General features: G+C 38.0%; 1 protein-coding gene across 7 annotated transcripts in view; it reads left to right on the top strand.

Moving 5' to 3' along the window:
* rims2a (regulating synaptic membrane exocytosis 2a) overlaps positions 1-25,771 on the top strand; it is a 219,507-nt gene that overhangs the window by 166,392 nt on the left and 27,344 nt on the right. For 6 of the 7 annotated variants that reach the window (XM_053488382.1, XM_053488381.1, XM_053488390.1 and 3 more), the window contains one exon: positions 15,712-15,956. In XM_053488382.1, coding sequence (XP_053344357.1) covers positions 15,712-15,956 — 245 coding nt within the window. The remainder of the gene's footprint in view (positions 1-15,711; positions 15,957-25,771) is intronic. The other variant, XM_053488384.1, reaches the window with a different exon arrangement.

The following is a 25,771-nucleotide window of genomic DNA, read 5'->3' as shown; positions in this document are numbered from 1 at the left end:
ATGACCTCGCTGTACACTAGCAAATTGATATACATTTTTTTTATTAATGCCAATGCTGAATTATTATTTATCTAAAATTTAGTATGTATAGTTTAGTTCCGCCACTCAGTTTTATCCATCTGAAGACATCTACAATACTGTGCAAAAGTCTTGTAAAAGGCAACTGCATATAACGGCAATGATAAAAAAAGACAAAAGTAATAAGAAGTATAACAGATAACAGATAAACAGTAATTGATTAATGAAACATGTTTAAATGTTTAAATAGTCATAGGTACAATTTGTGCAGTTTTATGAGAAATTTAGCTTCTTGGTTTTACTTACCATCCTGCAGAACAAGGTACAGCTCTTCTGAGGACTTTGTTACACCAGCTTTTTTTTTTACATGCAGCAAAACCAATTATCTTTCTTTTAGGTTTTTTTTTTATTCCACCATTGAAAAGTGGCCTTTTACATAATATTCTGCTTTCTTTTCTTGAGTACAGATATTTTCCTGTAAGATTAAAATGTTTTGTTGGAAAACTTATGTTTGGGAATAACTTTTTTTTTGTACTGATAAGGAAGGTAATGACTTTAAGTACTTAGGGTCAACGGTCTAGAGCAATGGAGAGTGTGGAAAGGAGGCGAAGAGGTGGGTACATGCAGTTTGGAATGGGTGGAGAAAAGTGTCAGGTGTGTTGCCCGATAAAAGAGTATCAGCGAGAATGAAAGGAAAGGTGTACAGGACAGAGTTAGAGGTAGGAGAGCTGAAGATGTTGAGGTTCTCTTTGAAAAAGACATGGATGGATAGGATAAAAAATTAGTTCATTAGAGGGACAACCCATGTTAGATGTTTTGGAGATAAAATCAGAGAGGCCAGATTGAGGTGGTTTGGACATGTTCAGAGGAGAGATTGTGAATATATCGGTAGAAGGATGCTGAGGTTGGAACTGCCAGGCAGGAGGTCTAGAGGAAGACCAAAGAGGAGATTTATGGATGTATTGAGAGAGGACATGAAGTTAGTTGGTGTGAGAGAAGAGAATGCAGAGGATAGGGTTAGATGGAGGCAGATGATTCGCTGTGGCGCCCCCTAAAAAAGAACAGCCGAAAGACAAAGAAGAAGACTGATAAAGAAGTACTAAAATAAACATGTATAACAAAGTACTATCAAACACACAGGGTGCTAAGACTTTTGCACAGTACTGTATTTCAAACTGCTCAAGCTGCATTACAGGGCAGTGTAATACACTAGAAGAAAAAGAATAGAATGTAGAATAAACAGTATATGTGTAAAAAAAAACACAGGAAATTTGTAGGAAATTTATTTAGTAAATATAAGATAAGGAAAGGAGGTCTAGACCAACAGACATGTCCTGATGGTTCAAGAGCAGTTATTATATGTTAGTACCTGTGGTTAAAACTGTGTGACAGTAAACAAAACCAGTAGAGGCTAGTTAGTGCACTGACATGATGTCCCTATTTACCATATTTTAAATGTCTTTTCTCTGCTCTGACCTGCATTTCTCAGAAACAGGGTTACACAGTAGTTGCATGAATATGCAAATAACCTGGGCTAAAATATAAACGCAGAGGTTAATGCTTGCTGAGTGCAGTAAATTGTGAAACAGTAGTGTACAGTATATCATGTAATACTATTATATATACAGTACTATCATGTAAAAGTGCTGCAGTGTATGAGTACCTCGCGATGGATTGACACCCTGTCCAGAATGTACCCCGCCTTGTGTCCTGGGTATAGACATAATTTCTATCTGTTTATAGTTATATTAAATTTTTTGAAACATCAATGAAATAATTTAACCTCAGAATTGGTTATCTTTGTTAAACTCTACACAGTTTTGTAAAACAGTGTCCTGTAAAGCCAGTGTTGCATTTGGCTTCCAAAACTTTAACCTAATTTCCAAAATCTCCTCGGCGCAGAAGAACAGGCATCAAATTGGACTCATCCACCATGCTTCCACTTATAGGCTCTTTCGCAAATAGTGTGGGAGGCCTAGTCATTACTCTGAAGAAAGAGGATCATGGCCTAGATCATGCAGTGCTGCCTGTATGAGCAGAACATAGAGTACTACAAGAGTAGCAGACACAACTCTATAGAGCAGCTGTGTCGTTCCAAGTGCATTAGTGGGGAAATGGGCATCTGAAGCCAGAGCTTTTTGGAAGAGAATTGTTCTTTTAACTATTAGTGGAGATGCAAGCACGCGTTTTTGGCGCTGGCTACAGTATCTTCTTCTCCTAGAGAACACAATCTGTCAGGCTGTTTTCTTATTCACAGCTTTAGCTTTTAGTGTCTCGTCTTTCTGGCAGACTCCTCTATCCAGACTTTTTCTTTACTTGATTAGCACTTGAGATGAGGCCAGTTCTGTTAGCATAATAATGAAAGGACAGTGAGAAGAAGCCAGTTAGTACAGGAGGTGATGCTAACTGGGATATTCTGACTGTCATTCACTTCTTGTCTATCAGTAAATTACTGAATTAAGCTCATTACACAGGGCTAAGTAACATACAGTGGAACCTTGGATTACAAACATAATTTGTTCTGGAAGCAGACTCGTATTCCAAAACACTCATAAACCAAATAAAAATTCCCCATAAGAAATAATGGAAACTTAAATTATTCATTCCACAGCCCAAAAAAATAAATACCTAAAAATAATTAACACAAAATATTAAGTAAAAATAAAAGAAAATAACCTGCACTTTACTGTTTTAAAAAAAGTAAAAAATAAATCCCGACAGATAAGTGTTTCCATTTGTGCGCGCAGGCTCTGTGTGTGTGTGTGTGTGTGTATGTGTGTGTGAAGCCCTTCTGGTCCCGAGACCGTTACAGAAAGACTGTTTTGTCGGGAAAAATTACCAAGGAACATCGTTAATGACACTCGTGTGAGCGCATACTAACGGAATCACTGCTGTAAAGTAAAACAAACAAACAAATGAACCTGCACTTTAAATTTGAAAAGAATCGCGACAGAGCAGTGTGTCTGTGAAAAGCAGAGTGTGTGCATGTGAGCATTTAAGCAGAGAGGGGGTGCTTTACACACACACACACACTTTAGGCTAGAGAGAGTGTGTGTGTGACACGGCACAGTGTCAAATTATGCGCGCATACACACAAGCTTACACAGGCTGAAACAGAGAGGCTGAGGGAAAAATTTATTTTTAACCTCTAATGAGACTTTCTTTTGCTTTACACGCGCGCACACACACGTGTGTTATAAGAGAGTACTAAAGAGTACGCGCTTACAAACACAAAATAAAAGACGTTATATACACACACACACACATGGTCACAGTGTTATAGTAAACAGTACAGGTGTGCACGGATGTTGATCATACCAGTAAGAGACGAGCACTAAGACCCAGCAGGGGAGACAATTACCCCGAATTCTGCAACGCAAAAGAGAGAAAAACCTTTGGCTCAGTTGTGATCACCTGATGCTTGGCGTCAAAACAAGAAGCGTGTGCCTGATACATGATATTGGCACTCATAAACCAAGACTTGCTCGTTTTTCAAGTCAAAATTTATTACAATTCTTTGCTCGTCTTGTGGAACACTCGCAAACCGCGTTACTCTCAATTCAAGGTTTCACTGTACATGCCATCCATCTCCCACAGAAAGCATGGCCACTGGTGACAATGACGGTGGAAATCTCCTCAGATCTTATTAGTGTCTCAGCAGTCCAAGAGAATGAGAATGTTTCAGTTAAACTGTAAACAAGGCCACAAGTCACAGATTGTTTCCTCTTAAAGAATTTTAAGCCTTGACTCCAGGCTATGTGCCATCAGAGAATACCAACTTCATTAAAAGTGCAGTTTGTTTCTGGACCATGCCTTTGTGGTTTAAACATTAAACAGAATAATCCTACACAACGCTGGTAGAGATCCTCTGTGATGCTTTGCAGAAGAATTAGGGCTCTATGGCCTGGCATTTACACTGAGCCATGTGCACTTTCTCAACAGGGCAGAGGGTACCAGAGCCAACGCCGGCACACTAATTTACCTCAATGTACTGAGTTTATTCCTATTAGAGTGATTTGCAAGCTGTACAATAATCTCCTGGCTGACAGTATTGAACTCATCTTCATTGTTCAATAGAAGGTCTCTCTCTCTCACACACACACACACACACACACACAGACACACCCTTTTCAGCCTGTTCACTGTTGCACTATTAGTGTGCCTCACTAATCAGTGAAAAAGGCGCTGGGGTGAAATTGGGAGTCGTACTGTACAGTAGTTGTTGCAACTTTAAACTGGCAGCAGAAATTATTCTGTTTACACCTGATTCCGTTCCAATTTTAATCTTTTAGAAATTGCTTAATGATTAATTGATTGTAGCCCATGCCGTATAACATTAGTTTTCTCACTAATCAATTAAACAATACAAAATAACTTGAAATACAAAAGTTGACTACTACTGTAAAGTTAACCTAAGCAGCACGTATCTCTGTCATCCTCTCTAATTAATATTTCTTAATTTTGTAATAAATCTTTTAGTATAATTCTATGTAGCTTTTAATCTATTTGCTGTGTCTCTGTGTAAGAGGTTTGGAATCAACATGCCGGATTTAATGAACTAATAGAGTAAATTATATTACAATTAGAACAGTACATGCCTGTCTATGTTTAGACAATAGTGCATATTTTTGTTCTTAGTGTGTATGGATGTGTGTTTGTGTGTGTACGCACATGAGCGAGACTTGTACCTTCTGCTGTCAAAAATTTTACTGATATAAACTAACATACTTGATGATAAATGCATCAGAAGAAAATGCTAATGGTTTGACATGTGCATGGAGAGGACACAGAGACCGTGCAATAGAGCCAATGAGAAACAGGTGGTCAGAACGTACCCTCCTTCAGTTTCAGATTGGCTGACTTTCATTTAGCCTTAGATTGTTTGGAATTGAGCAGGCACAGAGTTGTAACATTGAGGGTATGGAAATATAATTTTTATAATAATATTATCTGTGCAGACCTAATTATAGTGATAATTTGTCCCTGGTGAGCAAGCCGAGAGCGACGGTGGCAAGTAAAAACTGCCTGAGATGGCAAAAGGATGGTTACTATCAGAAAGATATAGCAGGGATTGATTTGCGGTCATACCATGTGCAAGGAGGCTAAAAGTTCAGTATAATGGAAAAGGTGTTCAAGTTATTATAATAATAGGCTACTTTTGTTGTTGGGGGCTTAGGTACTAAACTGTTTGTGGGAATTCCAGTCCTAAATTATTAAGCGACTGCAGTCACATGACATAAGAGAAAAAAATGCCTGTATTAGCTGAGGCCAAGACCATGCTCATGTCATCCTTATGACCGTCATCAGTCACCACATGCATGTCAGACATAAGAGCTCTCTGGGAAGTAAAGCTCACCACCAACAAACGCTAATGATCAATTAGAGTGGGGGAAGACAGCATCCAAACATACCAGTTCATCATAAATCTCTATATTCAGGAATCCCCCAAATCTGCACCTTTACATAAGACAAATCTATTCACAGAAAGCTTGGTTAAATAAGTAGGTTCTCAGACTAGACTTGGAACTGTGCCTGAGTCCTAAACATTAATTGGAAGGGTCTTCCATAACTTTGGGGTTTTGTAAGAAAAAGCTCTGCCTCTTTTGTAGTTTTTAAAATACAAGGTACTGACAAGCAACCTGCACCCTTAGATCAATAGTAGTATTTAAAAATCAATGCACCTAGGCAATAAAGTAGACCAACCTATCGGAAAACAAAAGCATGAACTAGTTTTTCTGCATCATGTAGTGACATTTTTCTTACCTTGGCAATATTTCAGAGATGAAAGAACACTATCCTGGTAATATTATCCACATGAGCTTTAAATGAAAAACTAGGATCAATAATGCCATAGCATTCAATCAATTAAAAAATCAATAATTTAATTAATTAATAATATTATCAATAATTACTGCCGCACATGATGAAACAGAAAGGCCATCCAGAGTTATTGTGTGATCAGGAAGCTTATTTGTTTATTAGTTACATGTGCTCCTAGAACCAGTATTTCTGTCTTATCAGACTTAAGTAGAAGGGAATTAATAACCATTCAGTGTCTAATGTCTCTTACACATTCCTCAACTTTATTAAGCTGGTGTCTCTCATCTGACTTATAACTGTAAGTCTGTCATCAGCTTAACAATGGAAATTAATACCATGCTTACAAACTATGTTGCCCAGAGGAAGTATATACTGTAGAAAGAAAATAATAGGGAGCTTACAATATAACCCTGTGGAACACCAAACCTTGGTACACATACAATAGTCACCGATTACATCTACAAACTGATAACAATCAATCAAATAAGATATAAAACAGGAGAGAGCCATTCCCTTAACTACTACAAATTTTCTAACCTATCAAAGAGAACAATATGATGTGTCGAAGCTGCGCTATGCTCAAGCAAAACAAGCAAGGAGATACAACCCTTACCAGAGGTCAGTAGGAGGTCATTCACCACTTTAACCATTGCTGTTTTTCTGCTAAGATAAAGCCTAAATCCTGACTGATATATTTTCTACATGTTATTCCTACAGTAGGTAGGTACTGTATGAGCATAGCTGCTGTGCTACAACCTCGCATATAGGGTCTGATGTATTCAGAATTTTGCACATGTTAAAAGGCACAATTAGACAGCATTCTGTATGAAATGTCACCCAGTTATGTGCCTGAAATATTGAAAGTGTTGTTTCGCAATAAAAGGGGCAGGCAGTGAAAAAGAAAGTGCAGAGATATAAGAAGTGTAGCCGTTGTCTTATTCAATTCCACTACTCCAGATCCTAATCCAGTCCATATATTAGGACTTTCACACTCATCTAAACACCAGCACCTGTTTCTAGTTTAGTTTGAATCATTCTGGTCTATGGCGTCAGATTTATGTCAAAAGTCACGAGCGCGTAAGACATGCTCACGAGCACATTATGTTATTTCACACGCGCAAAAATGAACCTTCAGGTGGCATGATAAAAGTACTCGCGCACAAATTCAACAACCGGAAGGTGTACAGGCACCTGCGCGCGAGCGCCTGGCATACTCTCATAGGTTAACTCTGCTCGCGCAGTGGAATCCTGCTCGCGCGCAGCGGGCTTCTGCTCGCGGAGCGCTGTTTTGCTCGCGCAGTGGATTTCTCCTCGCTCAGCTGATTTCTGCTCGCTCGAGTCTAGATGACTTTTGACAATTTGGGGGCGGAAACCAAGGAGGGCACTGACTCTCTTATCCTTGTACCTTGATTGACAGCTCTCATTACAGGAAGGCACGGAGTTGGGTTAAGTTACCACCGAAGAAGAGTGGGAATTAATTTTCTAATATACATAAACTGTCTATCCACGTATAAAATGCTGCGCAGATCATAGTTAAATCAATTACCATATTTTCTCTTACATCTATAAACGGCAAGATGAGCTGGAGCCACACAAAAATACAATAAGGGACAAGGTGTTAGCCTGCAAAATCAAATGCATTAAATCAGCGTCAGTAAGAATAGCACTTGTACATGTGAAAACAATTATGTTATGATTCAGTTAGCCTAATGTTAGTTGTCTAAAATGCAGTTTTTAAAGATTACAAGTTTTAAAATGAGTGTCGGGCGATCAGCATCACAAGTGTTGGCTAAGGCGTTAGCTACAGAACGAATAGGCTAGCTAGTTACGTTACTTATTGCTCAAAATATGGTAATTGATTTAACTATGATCTGCGCAGCATTTTATACGTGGATAGACAGTTTATGTATATTAGAAAATTAATTCCCACTCTTCTTCGGTGGTAACTTAACCCAACTCCGTGCCTTCCTGTAATGAGAGCTGTCAATCAAGGTACAAGGATGTCCCTGTGGGTGTGATTACGATGAAAGTGACCAATCATAAGAGAGAGTGCCCTCCTTGGTTTCCGCCCCCAAATTGTCAAAAGTCATCTAGACTCGAGCGAGCAGAAATCAGCTGAGCGAGGAGAAATCCACTGCGCGAGCAAAACAGGGCTCCGCGAGCAGAAGCCCGCTGCGCGCGAGCAGGATTACACTGCGCGAGCAGAGTTAACCTATGAGAGTATGCCAGGCGCTCGCGCGCAGGTGCCTGTACACCTCCCGGTTGTTGAATTTGTGCGCGAGTACTTTTATCATGCCACCTGAAGGTTCATTTTTGCGCGTGTGAAATAACATAATGTGCTCGTGAGCATGTCTTACGCGCTCGTGACTTTTGACATAAATCTGACGCCATACTGGTCATTTAAACCGCTCAAACTGCCAGCTCTTAAATTTTTTTGGCTTTGTTTTACATTCCCTATCATATTTGTTTAGTGTATTGGCTATTGCCTATTTTATTTTGTTTGCACATACGGTACATTACATCAACCTGATTTAAAGCATTATGGTTTAGGCTTCTAGTTGTGGTGGAATTTTAAAAGATTTCTCAAAAAAAAAATAGGTGTAAAATAGTGCATGTTGCTCAGAGCTCTATAGCCACTGTTGACATTTCCCGCCCAAAGAACTGAGCTCCATTTAGCTTCTGCTATTTCATAAATGTGACAGGGGCAAGCTTGTTTGGCTGCTTCATGACATTCCATGAACAGACCTTATATATTCTGTGATTTGATGTGCCTAGAAGGGAACGTATTCACTGTCCTCCTCCTATTTTCTAAGCTGTCATTGCAGAAGGTGAGATTTAGGCAGGGAAGGCAGATTGGCAACAAGCTATTCAGGGAGGAAAAAAATGGGTTACGATCAATTAAAAAGCTGAGACTTTTACCTTTATAAAACAAAACTGTGGTGCTGATTTGAAGGGAAAAAAATCTGGCAAAGGAACACTGTAGCAGTAGTTTAATTGATTTAATTGAATACCCTTCTCTCTGGCTGGTGTATGTGTGTGTGTGTGTGTGTGTGTGTGAAAAGATGCCCCACGACCTGTTCATTATGGAGATGAAGGCGAGGTAATTGTGATTTGCTCCCCTGTCACGGCCAGACAAACGCTGACGCACCTCTCCGAATAACGAGAATGTGATGCAAGATGAGCTCCAGAGAGGCCTGGATAATTAGTACCGTGTCCAGAGTGAATCGAGCTCCTGTCAGTAGCGCCACAGTGGTCCTCTAAAAATACAACTGCCACTCAGTGGAACATCCTTTAAAACGTCTGATATCCTCTGGGAGGAATCTAACAAGTAGCTGGACAGTTGCTGGAACACTTTTTTTGTTCTTTATCAGGTCAAGACCAGATAGGTTGTGTAATAATTATGGACCATATAATGTAAACCGGTGTGCACATTATACTAAGGCTGTTAGAGGTTAGTTTTTGTAGTATTTAGCAGATACTTTCATAAACTTGGGTTGTCTTCTTTCTAAAAAAAATTTTTTTTCTAAACCATTTAACTAAATGTGGTACCTCAGAACAGCCTCTATAGAAGGTGGCATTGTGGTTAGTTGATACTACTGTTTTGTTGAACCACCAGGGTTGGGGGTTAGACTCCCTGGTCTCTAAATGCTTGGTGGGTTTGGTGCATAGAATAAGCGGTGTAAAGTGGGATGATTGGAGGGAATCTCAATCCTAGACCACTGAATTTGCATCTTTGGTGTGATGGAGAACATGTCCAATGTAGTGCAGTGTGCTATGAGGCAAAAAGAAAGGCATTTCAGATTGTGTGAAAGTTGATATAAATAAATATTGCAGAATTTAAACTCCAAAATGTCCTAAAATTCCCAATAGTCGAGCATTATAGGAAGCTGAATTAAAAGTCCATTCTGTTGTTTTGTTTGTCTTTAGCACATTTGGTTTGAATGCCTATTTAACTTCATTGATTAACTGTAGGATGTAACAACAATCGACCTAATGCAATCCATGCTATTCTCAATCAGGTGAGCTCTTAGAACAAAACCTAGTACTTTAATACTATTAAAGTAGATTTAGGTATGTTCGCATGTATGCTTAAACAGAATAATAAACAATGGAATCATTCAAGAAAAACCAGCAGGTTTTAATGATCATAAAGAGAAAAGCTTTCTTATAAAATATATATATATATTTTTATTAAGGATTTTCAAATAATACAAACACAATCAAACAGACAGACAAACGAACAAACAAACAAACACACCCACCCACCCACAGCGCTGAAAAAATATAACAATATGCAATGTACAAGAATATATAAATCTCTGCCTGCTGAAGTTAAGCAAAGCAAAACATGATGGGAAAATAGAAACCTCTGTTAAAATAAACATTCAGAGTTTTTGCAAAAAACAGTGGAGAGGTTTCCAGAGTTTCCAAAATTTGTCCGACCTGTGATTAAGATCATGAGTTAGTTTCTCCAAGGGAAGAAAAGATGACAGCTGGGATATCCACATAGTAATAGTTGGAACCTGGGGAGTGGACCACTTCAGCAAAATGCATTTTTTTGCCAAAAATGAAAGGGTTGTAAACAAGAGCTTGGAGTCCAAGTCAAAAAGGCCTTCAGGAATATGATTCAACAAATACAGTGCAGGAGACAGAATAAAATGTTTTCCAATTATCTCTTGAGTTACAGAGTGAACCCTCTTCCAGAATGATTGGATATTGTCACAGGACCAAAATACATGAAAATATGTACCCCTATGTGCTATTTAAAGCAAAGATTGGAACTGCCTGGATACATTTTGTGAAGACGTACAGGTGTAAAGTAAATTCCATGAAAAAATGTGAAATTTTGTTCGTGTAAAGATACTGAAGTGCTTTTTGGGAAAATGCCTTTACAAATTGTGGTCCAAACTGCTGGATTAAATGATACCCCCAGATCCTGTTCCCACAGTGATTTTAGAGAGTCATAGGCTGAGAAATCTGAGTGCGCTAATAAAGCATAGTACTTAGAGGTGGCCCCTTTAAGAACTTTAGTTGAAATTATGGTTTCTTCCATTTCTGATAAAATAGTACGAAATTTGTTCTGCCTTAATAGGGATTTAAAGAAATGCCGGACCTGCAGGTACTTAAAGAAATCTACAGAGAGGATATTAAACTCTGCTCTAATTTTTTCAAATGACTTTAGGGTATCACAAGCCAAAAGGTCTGAAAAGTCAGACACGCCCTTAGAACCCCACTCCGACAGCCCAATACTCCTAATCTGAATTGGAAAATCAGGATTAAATGCCAAGGGAGAACGGACAGAAATAATGTGAGGAATGGCCAAATATTTTTTCACATCTTTCCAAACCAGTAATGTATTATAAATAATTATATTATCAGTGAGACGTTTTATCTGATCGATATTATTAATAAACCAAAGGGATTCTAATCTCCTGGGATAACAAAATAAGGATTCAAAGTCAATCCATAAAGCGTCCTGCCTATTCATAATCCAGCTTGTTATAATTTTGAGTTGAGCAGCCCAATAGTAAAGCTGAAAATTGGGCAGCGAGAGACCCCCCAAATCTCTTGGTTTACAGAGTTTAGAGAGACCAACTCTTGGATTTTTATTATTCCAGATATAACGAGATATAGAAGCGTTTAGTGATTTAAAGAAGGATGAATTTAAAAAACAGGGAAGATTTTGGAACACATAATTTAGACGGGGCAATACATTCATTTTTATAACATTGACTCTCCCCAAGAGGGAAGTCGGCAAAGAGGTCCATCTTTCCAAGTCTTTTCTAATTTCTCGAATTAAAGGGGAATAATTTGTCTCAAATAAATTTTTCAAATTGGGAGTGAGAAAAATGCCCAAATATTTAAGACCCCTATCTGAAACCTGAAAAGGACATTGTATAGATGGGTTACGGGGGCAATTAAAGGGCATCGAGACAGATTTTCCTAAGTTAACTTTGTACCCTGACACGGTACTAAACGAGGTTAAAGAGTTCAAAACTGCGGGTATCGAGGATTGTGGATTCTCCAGATATAAAAGTACATCGTCTGCAAACAAGGAAATTACATGCTTTTTCCCATTAACTGTGATATCTGTAACATCTGAATTAATCCTGATAGATTCTGCTAAAGGTTCAATAAATAATGTAAACAATAGCGGTGATAGAGGGCACCCCTGTCTGCAGCCTCTACGTACTGGAAACCCCTCAGACATCAGTCCATTCGTATTGACAGTAGCAACAGAATCTGCATACAGATATTTAATGATATTAATGAAGTTGGAGCCTAGCCCAAATTTTTCGAAAACTGAAAACAAAAAAGGCCACTCCACGCGATCAAAAGCCTTTTCGGCATCCAAAGATAAAATCGTTGCTGGCTTATTTTGGGTATTAAGATAGTGAATAACGTTAAGAGCACGACGAACGTTGTATATACCACATCTAGATCTCACAAAATCTGCCTGATCAGGATTTATAACTTTAGGAAGAATCTTTTCAAGTCTGTGAGCCAGTGCTTTTGTGATCTTATAGTCCACATTAAGAAGACTAATTGGTCTATAGGATGAGCGGTCAAGGAGATTTTTATCTTTTTTTAAGAGCAGGCTAATAGAAGCTTGTTTCCAAGAGGGTGGTATTTCGCCTTCCCAAATTTTATTAACAGCAGGTATAAGAATTGGGTGAATTTTAGGCCAGAATTTTTTAAAGAATTCCAATGGGAAGCCATCTGGACCAGGGCATTTCCCGTTTAGCATAGACTAAATGGCCGCCCAGATCTCCTCCACTGTAAAAGGAGCATTTAAGCTAAATCGATCTTCCTCTGAAATCGACAATAATGGAATTTTGCTTAGATAGCCGGCAATGTCAAATAAATTGTTTTTATCACTAGGGCCACACATTTATTTATTAAGCTCAGGATGTCTTAATCTGATTTACGACTTAATCTTAAATCTAATTAATTTTTGCACCTAAAATGGCACTTGCTCTTTCTGGTCTATTTTGCAATATTTGGTATTTTAAAGATACTGTACTTTGTTTAACAAATTAATTTGGGTCTCAAAGCTCCCACGAAGTATGTCTGTTAACGCTCAGATAATGTTTTTTTTTCCTTTCTTTCATACAGTAACTCCCTCAGTTTTAGTCATCAATGTTCTTGTATGAGATCACATAAGGGGGAAACTCTAATTGGCTAATTTAAACCCTGGCCAAAACAAAAATGAAGAAAAAAAACAAAAGAAGCAGTAAATGTTTTTCTGTAATTTTTTGGTTGCATATGCATACCAGAGACCCAGTTGAATGTATAAACATGATTTAAAATGTAAATTTTGGTTCCAGTTAAAAGTATGTTTCATGCACTATTAGAGGCTGATGAAACATGAACATTATAAGTTAAAAATGTATTCTATAGAGTTTTATGCTAAACCACTGTTAATTATAAAGAGTAGCATGTTCTCCCCATACTTGCTGGGTTTGCTCCAGGCACTCCAGTTTCCTCCCAGAGTCCAATGATATGCAAATTAGGCTGATAGCTAATGGGTTTCTCCAGGATAAGCAGTGTTGAGAGTGGGACAACAGAAAATAAAAGGCAAAGATATTGTAGCACACAGAATGTAAATGAAACTGCGACTCTTATCAGCTTGCATAGCAACAGCAAATTGAGAAACTCTTCCAAAACCTCAATCATCGTTCTCCACATATTGATTTTCAAGTCCTTTAATTGCAAGATTTTTCCTCCTCAGCTCTGTTTGTGAAGGCAGAATCCACATGATCTGTAAGACATTCAACCAGATTCTATTAGAAGCTTTGATTCAGGATGTTCACCGTCAGTTAATTCTTCATTTCGACATGTTTCTTGTTTCTGCCAAAACATTTTAGTGAAGCACAAAGTCACACTGCAGGAATTAAAAAGAGAGCTATGTTTAGCTCTTTAAACTTCAGGTGTTCTCTGAAGCATGAATTCAGGCATGACAGAGACACTCGGGAGAGTATTTAGCACTAAAGGACAATCAGAATGATTTGTTTTTTTTCTTGATTATAGGCTTGGGACTTAATAATTAAACTCCTTCCTTAGTGAATTAATATAAGCACCCCCGTAAATTGAATTTACATACACAATAAGTCAGAGCAACTGAACACTTCTAAGGAACTATTACAGGTACTATTTATAGCACTGCAGCTTTTTTTTTCTTGCCTTAATAACAGCATTTGACGTATTTGGAAAGGAACTTTATAATGTGAGCAGAATTTTTATAGCGTACATTTTATTTTCCTTATTTTCAAGAGTGTATTAAAGCATTTAGGGGCAAACAAGCCTGTTTTTTATTGTAAAGAAAAAAAACATACAGCACAATAGTTGTATAGATAGAAAAAGTTGATTATAATAAATAAGTCACTTTTAATAAGGTTAGCTGTACTTGCTGCTAATAAGCTTGTAGCTAGCTAACATAGCTATAGTGCCGGATAGCAGTGCAGACAGGATCTAGTGTACCACTGCTTTATTTTGTATGCATGGAGTCTGAAGTCTATCCCAGGAGACTTGGGGTACGAGGAGGGGTACATCGTGGACAAAGGTTATTTGATATAATATTTATAAAAATCTCTATTTGTGAGGTTACGTCAACAAGTCTGCAAATGGCAGTGATCTACAGTATAGAGTGTAAGGTGTGCAAAGGTTTACTTTGTTCTAGGCAGTTTGTATTTACTGATTATTTACATTTTTGTGATTAAAAAAAAAATTTTTTTTCTTTCTTTCTTTATTTGAAACGAAAATTTTGTAATGTTTTAAATCATTTATTTGAACAAGGTGACATCAGAATAATGATAAATGCAAATTTGGACTTTTATTCACTTTGGCACTTTAAATGTGTTCAAAAGGCGTTTGGAGAATGTTTAAGGCAGGTAAAGGAAATGTCTATTCTGTCACTGGCATTGCAGTCACTCCAGCAATAATAAATGATGGGTGTATGTGGCTTAATGTAGGACATTGTCTGATGTGGAGTTTATTCAAACATCATGTTGTATACTTTAACAAAACTATGTGGGATACTTTAGTATAAGCACTGTGGGTCAAGCAGAGAAATATTGATACATAAATTAAAGATGCATAAATGTTTTGGATATAAGAGACATGAGATGCATGCAAATAAAACGCTGAACACTTGTTCCCTCGATCATGAGTTTGCTGTATTTTTTATTAGTTCAACCAACGTATTATCGGTTCTAAATTGCATACTTAAATAACCATAAACTGCCCACTTATTTTTACCCCTTGTGTCAAAACTGGGAGATGGAGTTATAGCTTTTTGTAAAATCACACAAAATTTACACTAATATAACCCAAATAATTTTAATGAAATATTTTGGTATTTGTGCTTTTTAAACCCCTTAAAAAAACATGCACAAAATGTTCTGTATCAGTTTGCAATACCTTTTGCTTCATTTAAAAAAGTTTTTTCCAAACTGCAAAATGGAATTCTCATTTTGCCATCAAATAGTTCATTTACACCAAAGAAAATCACTCTAGCAGAGAAGATTGGGTTTAATGTACTTGCTTCAAACCTCAACATCGACAGGCTGATACTAAGATTTAATCTAAAAGAATTTTACTTTTGCGATTAGTATTCCAGATCTGTACCCATCGAGAAACTGTCAGTATGACCCTAAAATTGTTCCAATATCACATGTTTTAAAGGCCAGTTCTGAGCTTGCACTTTATACTGGGACTTCCAACATCCAACTCCAAACTGACCCTATTCCATTCAAGACTTTCCCGCTATTCCTGATTTTCCTTGAATCCCTTGCTCACTATTTTTCCCTTCTCCTTTTCTCTCCATCCCTTTTTTTTCCTTCCCTACCGTTGGCTCCTGTCGTCCACTGACAGCGACTTTGCATCCAAAATGAAAAACAGGCAAATGGGCATGACGGGTAGCACCAATCTGACCAAGAGCACCAGCATTGGCGGGGATATGTGCAGCCTGGAGAAGACTGATGGCAGCCAATCGGACACAGCCGTTGGCCTGGTGGGTGGAGGCCTTAAGAAGAGGCGCTCGAGCATTGGGGCAAAGATGGCTGCCGTAGTGGGCATGTCCCGCAAGAGTCGCAGTACCTCACAACTCAGCCAAACAGGTAAGATTGTAAATTGTATGTGTGTGTCTAAATGAGTGTGTCTGTTTTATCATCTGTCTTTTGTTTGGTTATGATCCCTTCTTTCCTGGCCCTTTTGATGCCGCTGGTGTTTTCAGCGTTTTGAACTTTTCTATCTGACAGGTTTTTAACACTGCTGCCTTTTCAGCTTTGGTCCAAAAAAGTTTTAAAGATTTGCAACAGGACCAGTGAAGCAGGAATGCTACAAACAGAAATGCTCACATTCACTTCCTCTCTCTCTCCTAGATCATTGAAACTTCTTGCCTCTCTCTTTTTCTCAGCTATTAACAGATGCCGCCGTGCGTCAGTCCTCTCCTGCTTTATTGTTCTCTCCTGAATCATGTAGCCTGCTTCTTGTCCTTCGAGCCTTTTTCAAAGCAGAGCGTCCGATTAGTAATATTTCAAAGTTCCTTAGTGTCCGTCACTCTTTAGCAGACTTTGCAGTCTGTTCGTGTTGCCATAGCTGCCTTGCATGTTTTATTTATAATAGCAGGTTAGACAGAGATGGTGGGTGTTACTCTCGTCATGCCTCGATGAATCCATTTCCACAGGTCTGCAGGTGTACGCTGTGCTCTGAAGTTGTTGTTATTTTTATTATTTTATTTATTTCTTTTTAAATAGACTGGTGACGTACAGTACGTAATTGGAGCACTGACACCAGTAAGGCCTTTTCACATCTTTCTGTATCACTATTTGTGTATCACATTCAAGATGTTGAATGGTTTAGGAGCCCAAGTTCAGTATTCTGTCATTGGTTGTGAAAAGTAACACAATGTTATGTCTATCAATGATTAAATATCAAAAAGGCTCATGATGCATGATAGTATATTAAGAATGATCCAAGACAAACTTACACAGTTTTTTTATTTTATTTGTGTCCCAAGTCTGTCAGCCTACTTTAAGTAAACAAAACTGCAATCACAATCACTCCGAATGTTTTTTTTATTTTTTTTTTATGAAGGCATCATGCCCCAAAAAATCTTAAGTGTTTTTTTGTTTTTTTGTTTTTAGCTGTGTCTAGTCCCCTAACATATACAGTATATCACTGACAGCCTGTATGAATCTCCAGGCCTGACTAGTGGTTGATATAGTGGAACTACTACTACTGTATAGTGGGAACATTGGGAATTAGTCGTCTGGCCTATTTCTACAGTACCAACTGTACTTGTATACGAGTTACCCTTGAACTTTGTATTGAGGTTATGTTAGAATTATGAGTCGTATATATTTTTTTTTACATTTTATTCTCTTATGTTTTTCAGGATAAAAAAACTAAACAAAAACATAAAACGTGCCATTTTATTATGAAGAAGACATTTGCTTAAATCCTCAAATCTTCCTTATTCTTTCTTCCATTTAACAAATGGATGCTTGCAAGTACCATTATGAGAAGACATGAATGGCACTATATTTGTGTCAAGATAGGAACTATTCATTAAGAAAAGTTAATAGGTGATGTCACATTCTGGACATGAAAAGTACAGGAGTTGCAGTTTACAGTCTGAGATAGTGTTAATCTCTACAATTTTCAGAGTTCTGGCAAATTAACAATATACTGTACATACAACAAGAATAGCTATGAACCACCCATCCCATCCTGTCTCTGACCATGGGAACCAAGCAAACAAAGCCTAATAATAATAATAAATTCGCACACACAAAGAATATAGCCAGTACGGTGGCCTTGTGTGTCTGGGAATGAGGGTTTGAATCCTGCCTCGTGTCTGTGTGCGTGGAGCTACAGTAGCATGTTCTTCCATGCTTGGTGGGTTTCCTTCAGATACTCTGGTTTCCTCCCACAGTCATGCATTTTGCTCCAAATAGTTAACTCAAGTGGCTTTGTCTACAATTAGAATTGTGATTTTTGTGTTTTGATGTGGTGGTCTGTGTACATAGAAGACACATTCTTTTTTTTTGTTGTTCTTCATTTTATTTTACATACTCATAAATTATGACCTAAACAAATGACCACGTTCCTAAAAAATATTACAACTTGCAGAAGAGACGCATCTGTCTGCGGGAACTGACCATCATTCACAAACACCACTTGCGCATTACAGGATTGTGGGTTAATGCCACAGGCCCCATGCAGTCCTGAACTCGCTCCAAACCATTTCCACATCTTTGGGTCGTTTAAGAAGTTCCTGGGAGGTCAGCGTTTCAGCAGGTAGTCCGAACATTAGTGAGAACAGTGGGATAAGCGCATTAGTGTAGCAGCGGATTATATAAAAGAAATAAACATAGTTTTTATTCCTACAACTGCTTTGTTCTGCACATCTAAAATCCCAGTTTGACTTGAACACCCCTCATAGTTTATTTATTAGGACCCAGAAGCACAAAGCTCCGTGCTCGACATACATCCTATTCAATCATGTTTGTAAAAAGCGCTTTTGTCAGCCGAGCAAGTCATCTCTGCCAATTTGCTACTCATTATTGATTTTTTTTTTTCAGTGAATAATGTCATCAGCAAGAATGTTTAATGGTCATTGATCTTAGCAGGAGAGAATACACTAAGCCACTGAGAAAAAAGACAGCACGAAAGAGAGACGCTGACCTGCCGTCTGCTTGATGCTGACCCTTTTGAATCATCAGGTCGAAACATAATGTCCAGTCTGCCTATCTGCCACAAAGAACAGCAGCAATTCATTTTAAATGAGCTAGTCTTGGTTATTTATTGCTGTGTTGCTTTCACGTGCAGATTATTTTTGGGGGTGACCCAAAATTGCTTGCTGAAGATATAGGAGCTTAGTCATACGAGCTTGTGACTAGACAGCACGTGGCCTTGCGTCTTTAGCTTCAGTAATTGTAAAGTCTTGTCACTGTCTGAAACCGCGGTGCCGCTTGTGCTGGACTAGAGACTGGAGTGGAAATAGAAGATGTGCAATGGCCAGGAGGGAAATGTCGCAGTGAGAGCAATCTGGACTCCAGACTGACAGGTTCCAGAAGCCTGGCTTTTACCGGAGTCTGGCGTACAAGCTTCTGGATTTTCCAACAAGCCCTTGCCATTGGCATAAAATTAGTTTGTTCAGATTATTGAATTTGTTTTATGGCCTCATTTAACTGGTTTTGCCACTGAACATAAAGCATATCAGCAAGAGGCAGATGCATTCTGCAATTATTAAATGATTACCTGCTTACTGACATTACACCATTAGATCTGGCTGCCGGAAAAAAACGATTAACAAACGAAAGTGCATGGTCATGGTGGATACATCCACAGCTGAAAATGCCTCACCTTATTTAAATGGAGTTTGGATGAAGACAGACACATTTTAGTTTTCTACAGCTGTATTTACATAGTGCAACTTTTAACATCCTAGTGAAAGATATAACACTAACATGTCAGAAAAGAAATTAACGAAAACAGTCACACCTTTGTTAAAAAAAAAAAAACCTTGTAAACTCAATCAGCTGAAGCTACGCACCTTATTGACACACAAAGCTTCGCACATCTAGACTTTGCAATATTTTTTTTCACCCTTCTTTGCAGAACTGCTTAAGTTAAGTTAAATTTGGTGACCATTTGTGGACTGCAGTCTTCATGTCATTCCAGAGATTTTCATTGTGGGTACAGTCTAGGCTCTGACTAGACCATTCATTTATTTTTCTCCTTCAACCACTTTGTGGTCAGTTTTTCTGTTTGCTTTGGGTCATTATCCTTTATCTTGACTCATGCTCCAGGCCCTGCTGCAGAGAAACACCTCCATAACAGAAAATTACCACCTTCATGCTTTACCGTTGGAATGATGTTATTTAGATGTTGAGCTGTTTTGGATTTCCTGCCAGACTTTTGCTGGGTTTTGTAAAAAAATAATGACATTTTAGTATCTGACTATAACACCTTTTTACATGTCAAGATGTGTTTGCAAAGTTTAGTCACTTTTTTTTTTTGCAAACCTCCCATACAAGCCACATTTGTGGACAATCTGTGATATTGTGTCACATGCACACACGCATTCAACTGCTTCAGAGTTGCTGTAGGCCTCTTGGTAGCCTCTCTGACTATTTCCTCCTGGCTCTTTCATCCAGTGACGTCCTCGTTCAGGAATTTCTGGAAAACCTGGAATTTCGATTGTACAGAACACTACATAATTCCCTGCTATACTAATTCACTTATCCCAGTGTTTCATTAGTGTTTTGGATACCGTGAAGGTTTCTCACCATGTCAGAGCCATGGTTGGACTGCCTGCTTGACGTCTAAAACGCTGTCCTTTTTTGGGGACATGACATATATTGAGTTTTAGGATTACGATAAGGGGTTCAAGCATTCCACTCGCTCTACTTCTGACAAATCAGATTAAAAAATGAAACAGTTCAGTAATAAATTACAAACCAAAACTTTAGTTACAGTATGTAAAAGCAGCTGCTTCTTTCTCTTAATTGCTAAGACTACTTGAAAAACGGTTTGTTGTTTTCATGCTATTGAACCAGGGCATCTGGATCCTTATCATGCTTGGTGTTAAAATAATTATTAGTCGCATTCTAGTTTGCTTGATTTCAGAGAATTTTAGTTGTCCTTTAGATTGGAAAGTCACTAATTTCCACACCTCTAAAATGAGAATCTGAGATTCACTGTTGGATGATGTTCCCTCACTGGTGCACCTTGTAAGAATGTAATATATTAGACTTTATTTTGTTACGCGACATTATTGCCATAACAGCAAGAATGCAGAGCATACACTGCCTAATTAAATAATATTCCAGATAACAAGTCCTAATTTGTGTATTCAATAGGATGTGGGTGAGTTACAAAGAATAAAATTGCATAACGTGATGTGCAAATTCAGTGGGAAAACAATATTTGTTTTTAGCATTAGCAAACATTTAGATTTAGCATGTGCGGCTTATTTTGAGGTTATGTCTTGAAAGAAAGTCGCAGGGCATTAGATCTGCTTTATACTGTGCCTTGTGGCATTCTGGGAAACAATTAAAAAGGCACATTTTGTAATTTTTTGGATATTTTTTTTTTTTTCAAAATAGCATGGTTCAACTGAGTGGTAGAAAAGGCTTACTCAGGTTAAGTTCAACACATTTTTCAAAAAGATCAATTAAATTGCATATTTTGTAAAAATTTTGTAAAAATTGCAGATTCTTGAACATTTTATGATAATCAACTGCATGGAATGGAGACTCATGTTATCGCCAAGGGTGCTGCATTATTCTTATTCTTATTTCTTAAAGAGATGGCATGAGGAATCTGCACTGTCCATGTCAGGAGTTTAAGTGTGCTGTCCTGATCTTGTACAATACACCACCACAAAACTCCAACTTGTAGTGTTTTCTGCTTTCCTGCCTCGTTTATCAAAAATATGCTATTTCAGGCTTTTGTAAGCTGCTCTGACCTCCTTTCTGTGCCGTAATGTGCAAAATGTGCTTTCCGAATGCTCACCAGCACTTTTGCCATCTCCTGGGACTTGTGAAGACTAGGAAAGCATGAGCTGCAGTCACGTGTAGTTGTTCTCTTTCTGTCTCTGTCTTTTGTGCTAGAAATGGAAAGTCAATCCAGCAGTGAACATAAAGCTGGATATTGTGTTGGTATTGTTGTTGATGTTGTGTTTTTTTTTTCTTTTTTTCTTCTTCAAATTATGAAAGAATCCGCTCATCGTGTTTCCAAGTTGCTCAAATTACATTGTTCTCTGTTTAGTCCTTTGAGAAAAGTATTCAGCTTCCCTTTAACCACATTACAGTGTTCATCACTGTGCAGCCTCATGTTTCACCGAGGATGTGGTGCTCACTGGGCAGTGAGTATAATTGCATGAGCAATGCACATGATTGCATTACGTGCCACGTGTACTTCTTTGTTTCATCGATCATACTTCCAGTTGCGAGTAACTACTAGTCTAAGGTATGTTTTAGCATTTCATGATGAATGCAGTTGCAAGGACTGCAGTCAGCTAATACTGTACTTATAATAAACTTGATTCATACCGACCCACTTGACATTAATTATGTTGGCAGATGCTTTTATCCAAATTGACAGAGAGACAGAGCTAAATAGTAATGACATTAAGTTGAGTAGGTGTGGGCTAAGTAGTCACATGGACCAGATCACTAGCTTTCTCAGGAGAGGCTGCATTTAATGATTTTATTCTAACTGTAGTGAAGGAGTATTGTAGACACTGTGACAGCTGGTGATAACAAACTAAACGGATGAGATTTATGTTACTGTTATGTTACACTAATGCACAGAACAACTTGATCAAAGCATGAAATTTACTGACATTTAAAATATTTGTAGATGAAACTCCGACAGGCTCCAACATATGGAAAGATACAATAAATAAAAATTGTTTATGCAACCACCTCAAATGCAACCGCATTTCCCCTCTCGTCTGTTCCAACCTCTTAGCATTCAGCATCACCAGTATACTAATTACTGGCATGATTATCTGTCATCATCTGCGCTTGTTTCTCACTTGTTCATGTCTTTAATTAGACAGTTATGCTTGAATGATTCATAGGTCACTGTGTGGCTTAACATACACAAACATTTCTCTGAAACTGATCAGGTACAGGGACTGGGCTGAAAATGAGAGCCAAAAATGAGCATCATAGAATACTATACAATAGAACTATTCCTCAATACTATGTTAGAAATTGAGGGTTGGCACAGGGTGGGACAAATCTGTTAAAATGGCTAAATCCAACATTGTGTACTAAACTGCTATTATAAGAGAAGTGTGGTTCATAGTTTTTTATAGTCACAAGTCTCCATGTATATTATACTCGTATCTCACCTATGCAGTTTGACTCACGGTGAGATGCGGTCTTATCCCCAGCAAGTGACCTCCCGACGTTCTGCGAAGTTCTGCAAGGTCCATGAGCTTCTGCGAGGACCGTCCAAGAAAATTAAACAGGAGGTGTACACCTAGAGGTGTAGTAGGTATTCCAGTACTTTAAAACGTATAAGTAGGTAGAACGTTTGTGATGGTTTAGCATGAGTTTATATCATAAACCCTATACTGTAATTATATCACACCACAGATAATTGGTATGCATTTGTAGGTTATTTAAAGCATCAAGAACCATCAATAACTTTAAAAACCACCACCCAAATCATTTAAAGACAAGATCATACTTTTTCAGTCCAGAGACTTTTTTTCTCTTCCCAATGGAAAACAGTCTACAGAAAAGTATCAAATGAATGCCACTGCAAGTACAAAAAAATACCACATTCTGTTTGAGCCATGGACAAAGTGTCTGAGGCTGAGGCGATGGATTCGAGGAGTTGCTCGAGGGCACAACAGTGTCTCAGGCAGTCCAGGGATTTAAACTCATAACTTTTTTTTGTTACTGGCACAGAACCAGTCTAATTCCCTGTATAAATAGCACTTTATTAAATAAATATCAACATATAGGAGCGAGCAAAGAAGATGTAAGATTCTAGGGTAAAAGAACTGGTGTCTTATCGAATGATCTTCCAAGGGTGGTCGAATCAGTGGCCTGGGGATCTGGGACAAGGGAAGTCTACATCCAAGCTATTTGTTTATAATTCATAGAGTGTAGCTGCCCAGGGACCCAGTAAAGCAAAAATGTTGGTATGCACGTATTGCAAAAGTCTGGGGCGATACTGATACCAATGTTTAAAATAATAACTGGTGATGTTTATTTTTCTTTTTTCTTTATTCCCCTTTGTGTGTCAGGGAAATAAAGAAATCTTTATAATAAAAAAAAAAAAAATCACTGCATTGTTTAAACTGATTTAAACCCCTAATTACACTATATTTGAATAATCGTACAAATTTATAAAACAGCGTTTAATATAAAATTCTTTTACATGATCTAATCTTTTTGCAAACATTGTGTAAAAAAAACTGTTTTTTTGTAAACAAACCTGTTTTGAAAGCCTCCTATGCACCTACCCACTGAATGAGAAGAATTAGGTACCTACATACAGTGTAGCCCCAAAAAACTTCTTGTTAAACATACACTATATTGGCAAAAGTATTCACTCACCTACCTTCACATGCATATAAACTTGTTCATAAATTGAGTTCATAACTTGAACGCACCAGTGTTGGAACTGATGTGGGGTTGTTTTTTGTGAGTTGGGTTTGGCCCCTTACTTTTAGTGAAAGGAATTCTTAATGCTTCAGCATACCAAGACATTTTAAACAATTTCATGCTCCAACATGAATGTGCACAAAGCAATGTCCATAAAGACATGGATGAGCAGGTTTGGTGTGGAAGAACTTGACTGGCCTGCGCAGAGTCGTAACCATCAACCCGATAGAAAACCCTTGGGTTGATTTATAGTGGAGACTATGAGCCAGGCCTTCTTGTCCTACATAAGTGTCTGATCTCACAAATGCGCTTCTGGAAGAATGGTCATATGTTCTCATAAACACACTCCTAAACCTTGTGGACAGCCTTCCCAAAATACTTGATGCTGTTATAGCTGCAAGGGTTGGGCCAACATCATATTAAACGCTATTGATTAAAAATTTAATGTTGTTCAAGTTCATAAGCACGAGAAGAAAGGCCAGTGAATACCTTTGGCAATATAGTGTAAATGTAGTTAAATATAAATTTTAAACAAATTAAACATAATGTTACTAAAACATGTTTTACAAACTATATATCACTGATATTTCTTCTATACAGTGAAATACACCCATACAGCTGATATTTTCCAGGAAACCAGACCATGTGAGTGTGCCATCTCTGTTATGAAAGTTTTATTAGAGGGACCACCTATAGGATCCCCTAAAACCGCAGTTGTGTATTGATGAGGCACAACAAAACATCGGCCACTGGCATCAGTAAATGTCATTATTTGCCCGTAGGCCAGGCCATGTCAGGCAACAAGGCGCGTTACAGTATTGTCCGATGTCGGACATATATATCGAACATATATTATATATATTTTAGCCTAGCCATTTAACTTGCTAATAATTTTTTAATATATTAAAAGGTATCATTCAAAGTGGGCATCTGGTAAATGATGAATTCTGCAATGTGCAGTATTGCAACATGCAGTAATTTCCTGATGTAGTATTACTATTTTTCCTGCATTAGTGGATCCCTTGTAATTTACTAAAGGTGAGCGAAGGTGGCATGATGAAGGCTCCTCACCAGCCTTTGTAGCCTCTTTCACACAGAAATCACTATAAAGATAATGGCGAGACACCTTCACTATTGCGCTTCCCCACACGGTGTGTAATTCACGTAGAACCCACAAATTCAGCTCTAGCCAGCTAGATGTTTGCTTTTAAGCAGGTGTTTTGCTGCTCAATCCTATTAAAAAGTGTGTGGCATTCACCAACAGAATGTCGCTGTCTAGTTTGTGATGTACCACATTCGTTGAAAATGCCGCACATACAGTACTATTACTGTAAGTGTTATGTTGCTATACCTGCACTTTTTTGCATCATGTACCAAATGTTTTACTCTTCAATGTTCAATATTTCAATGTTTCTCTCTGAACAGCCCCTTATTTCAGAGTTCTGGCGAGCTAGCCAGTCTTGGAATATATAACACAGAATATGGGACTTTTTGGGAAATGGTTATTTTTGCATCTCCAAATCCTAGAATGAGCCCAGTGCTGTCAGTTACACTCTGCTTTGTAATGACCTAAAAAAATTTGAGCCTGTCACCCCTGATAAGAATCAGTCTCAGCTGAACCTTCAGATCATTGTCCTTGATGCACTAAAACATTAACACTAATTACATGCTGCAGATTTGTCTGATCTTCTCTATCTAAGGCATCAGTCTCACCCCTGTTACTACCTCTGCTCCGTTTATTAAACTCGAGTCGACAACAACCCCCTTTCTTTCTGTTTCCTTCATACAAACGC

The sequence above is a fragment of the Clarias gariepinus genome, chromosome 26, assembly GCF_024256425.1.
Source record: "Clarias gariepinus isolate MV-2021 ecotype Netherlands chromosome 26, CGAR_prim_01v2, whole genome shotgun sequence".
In the NCBI taxonomy this organism is placed as follows: Eukaryota; Metazoa; Chordata; class Actinopteri; order Siluriformes; family Clariidae; genus Clarias; species Clarias gariepinus.
The sequence above is the reverse complement of the archived record's forward strand: the minus strand, read 5'-3'. Positions and strand labels throughout refer to the sequence as shown.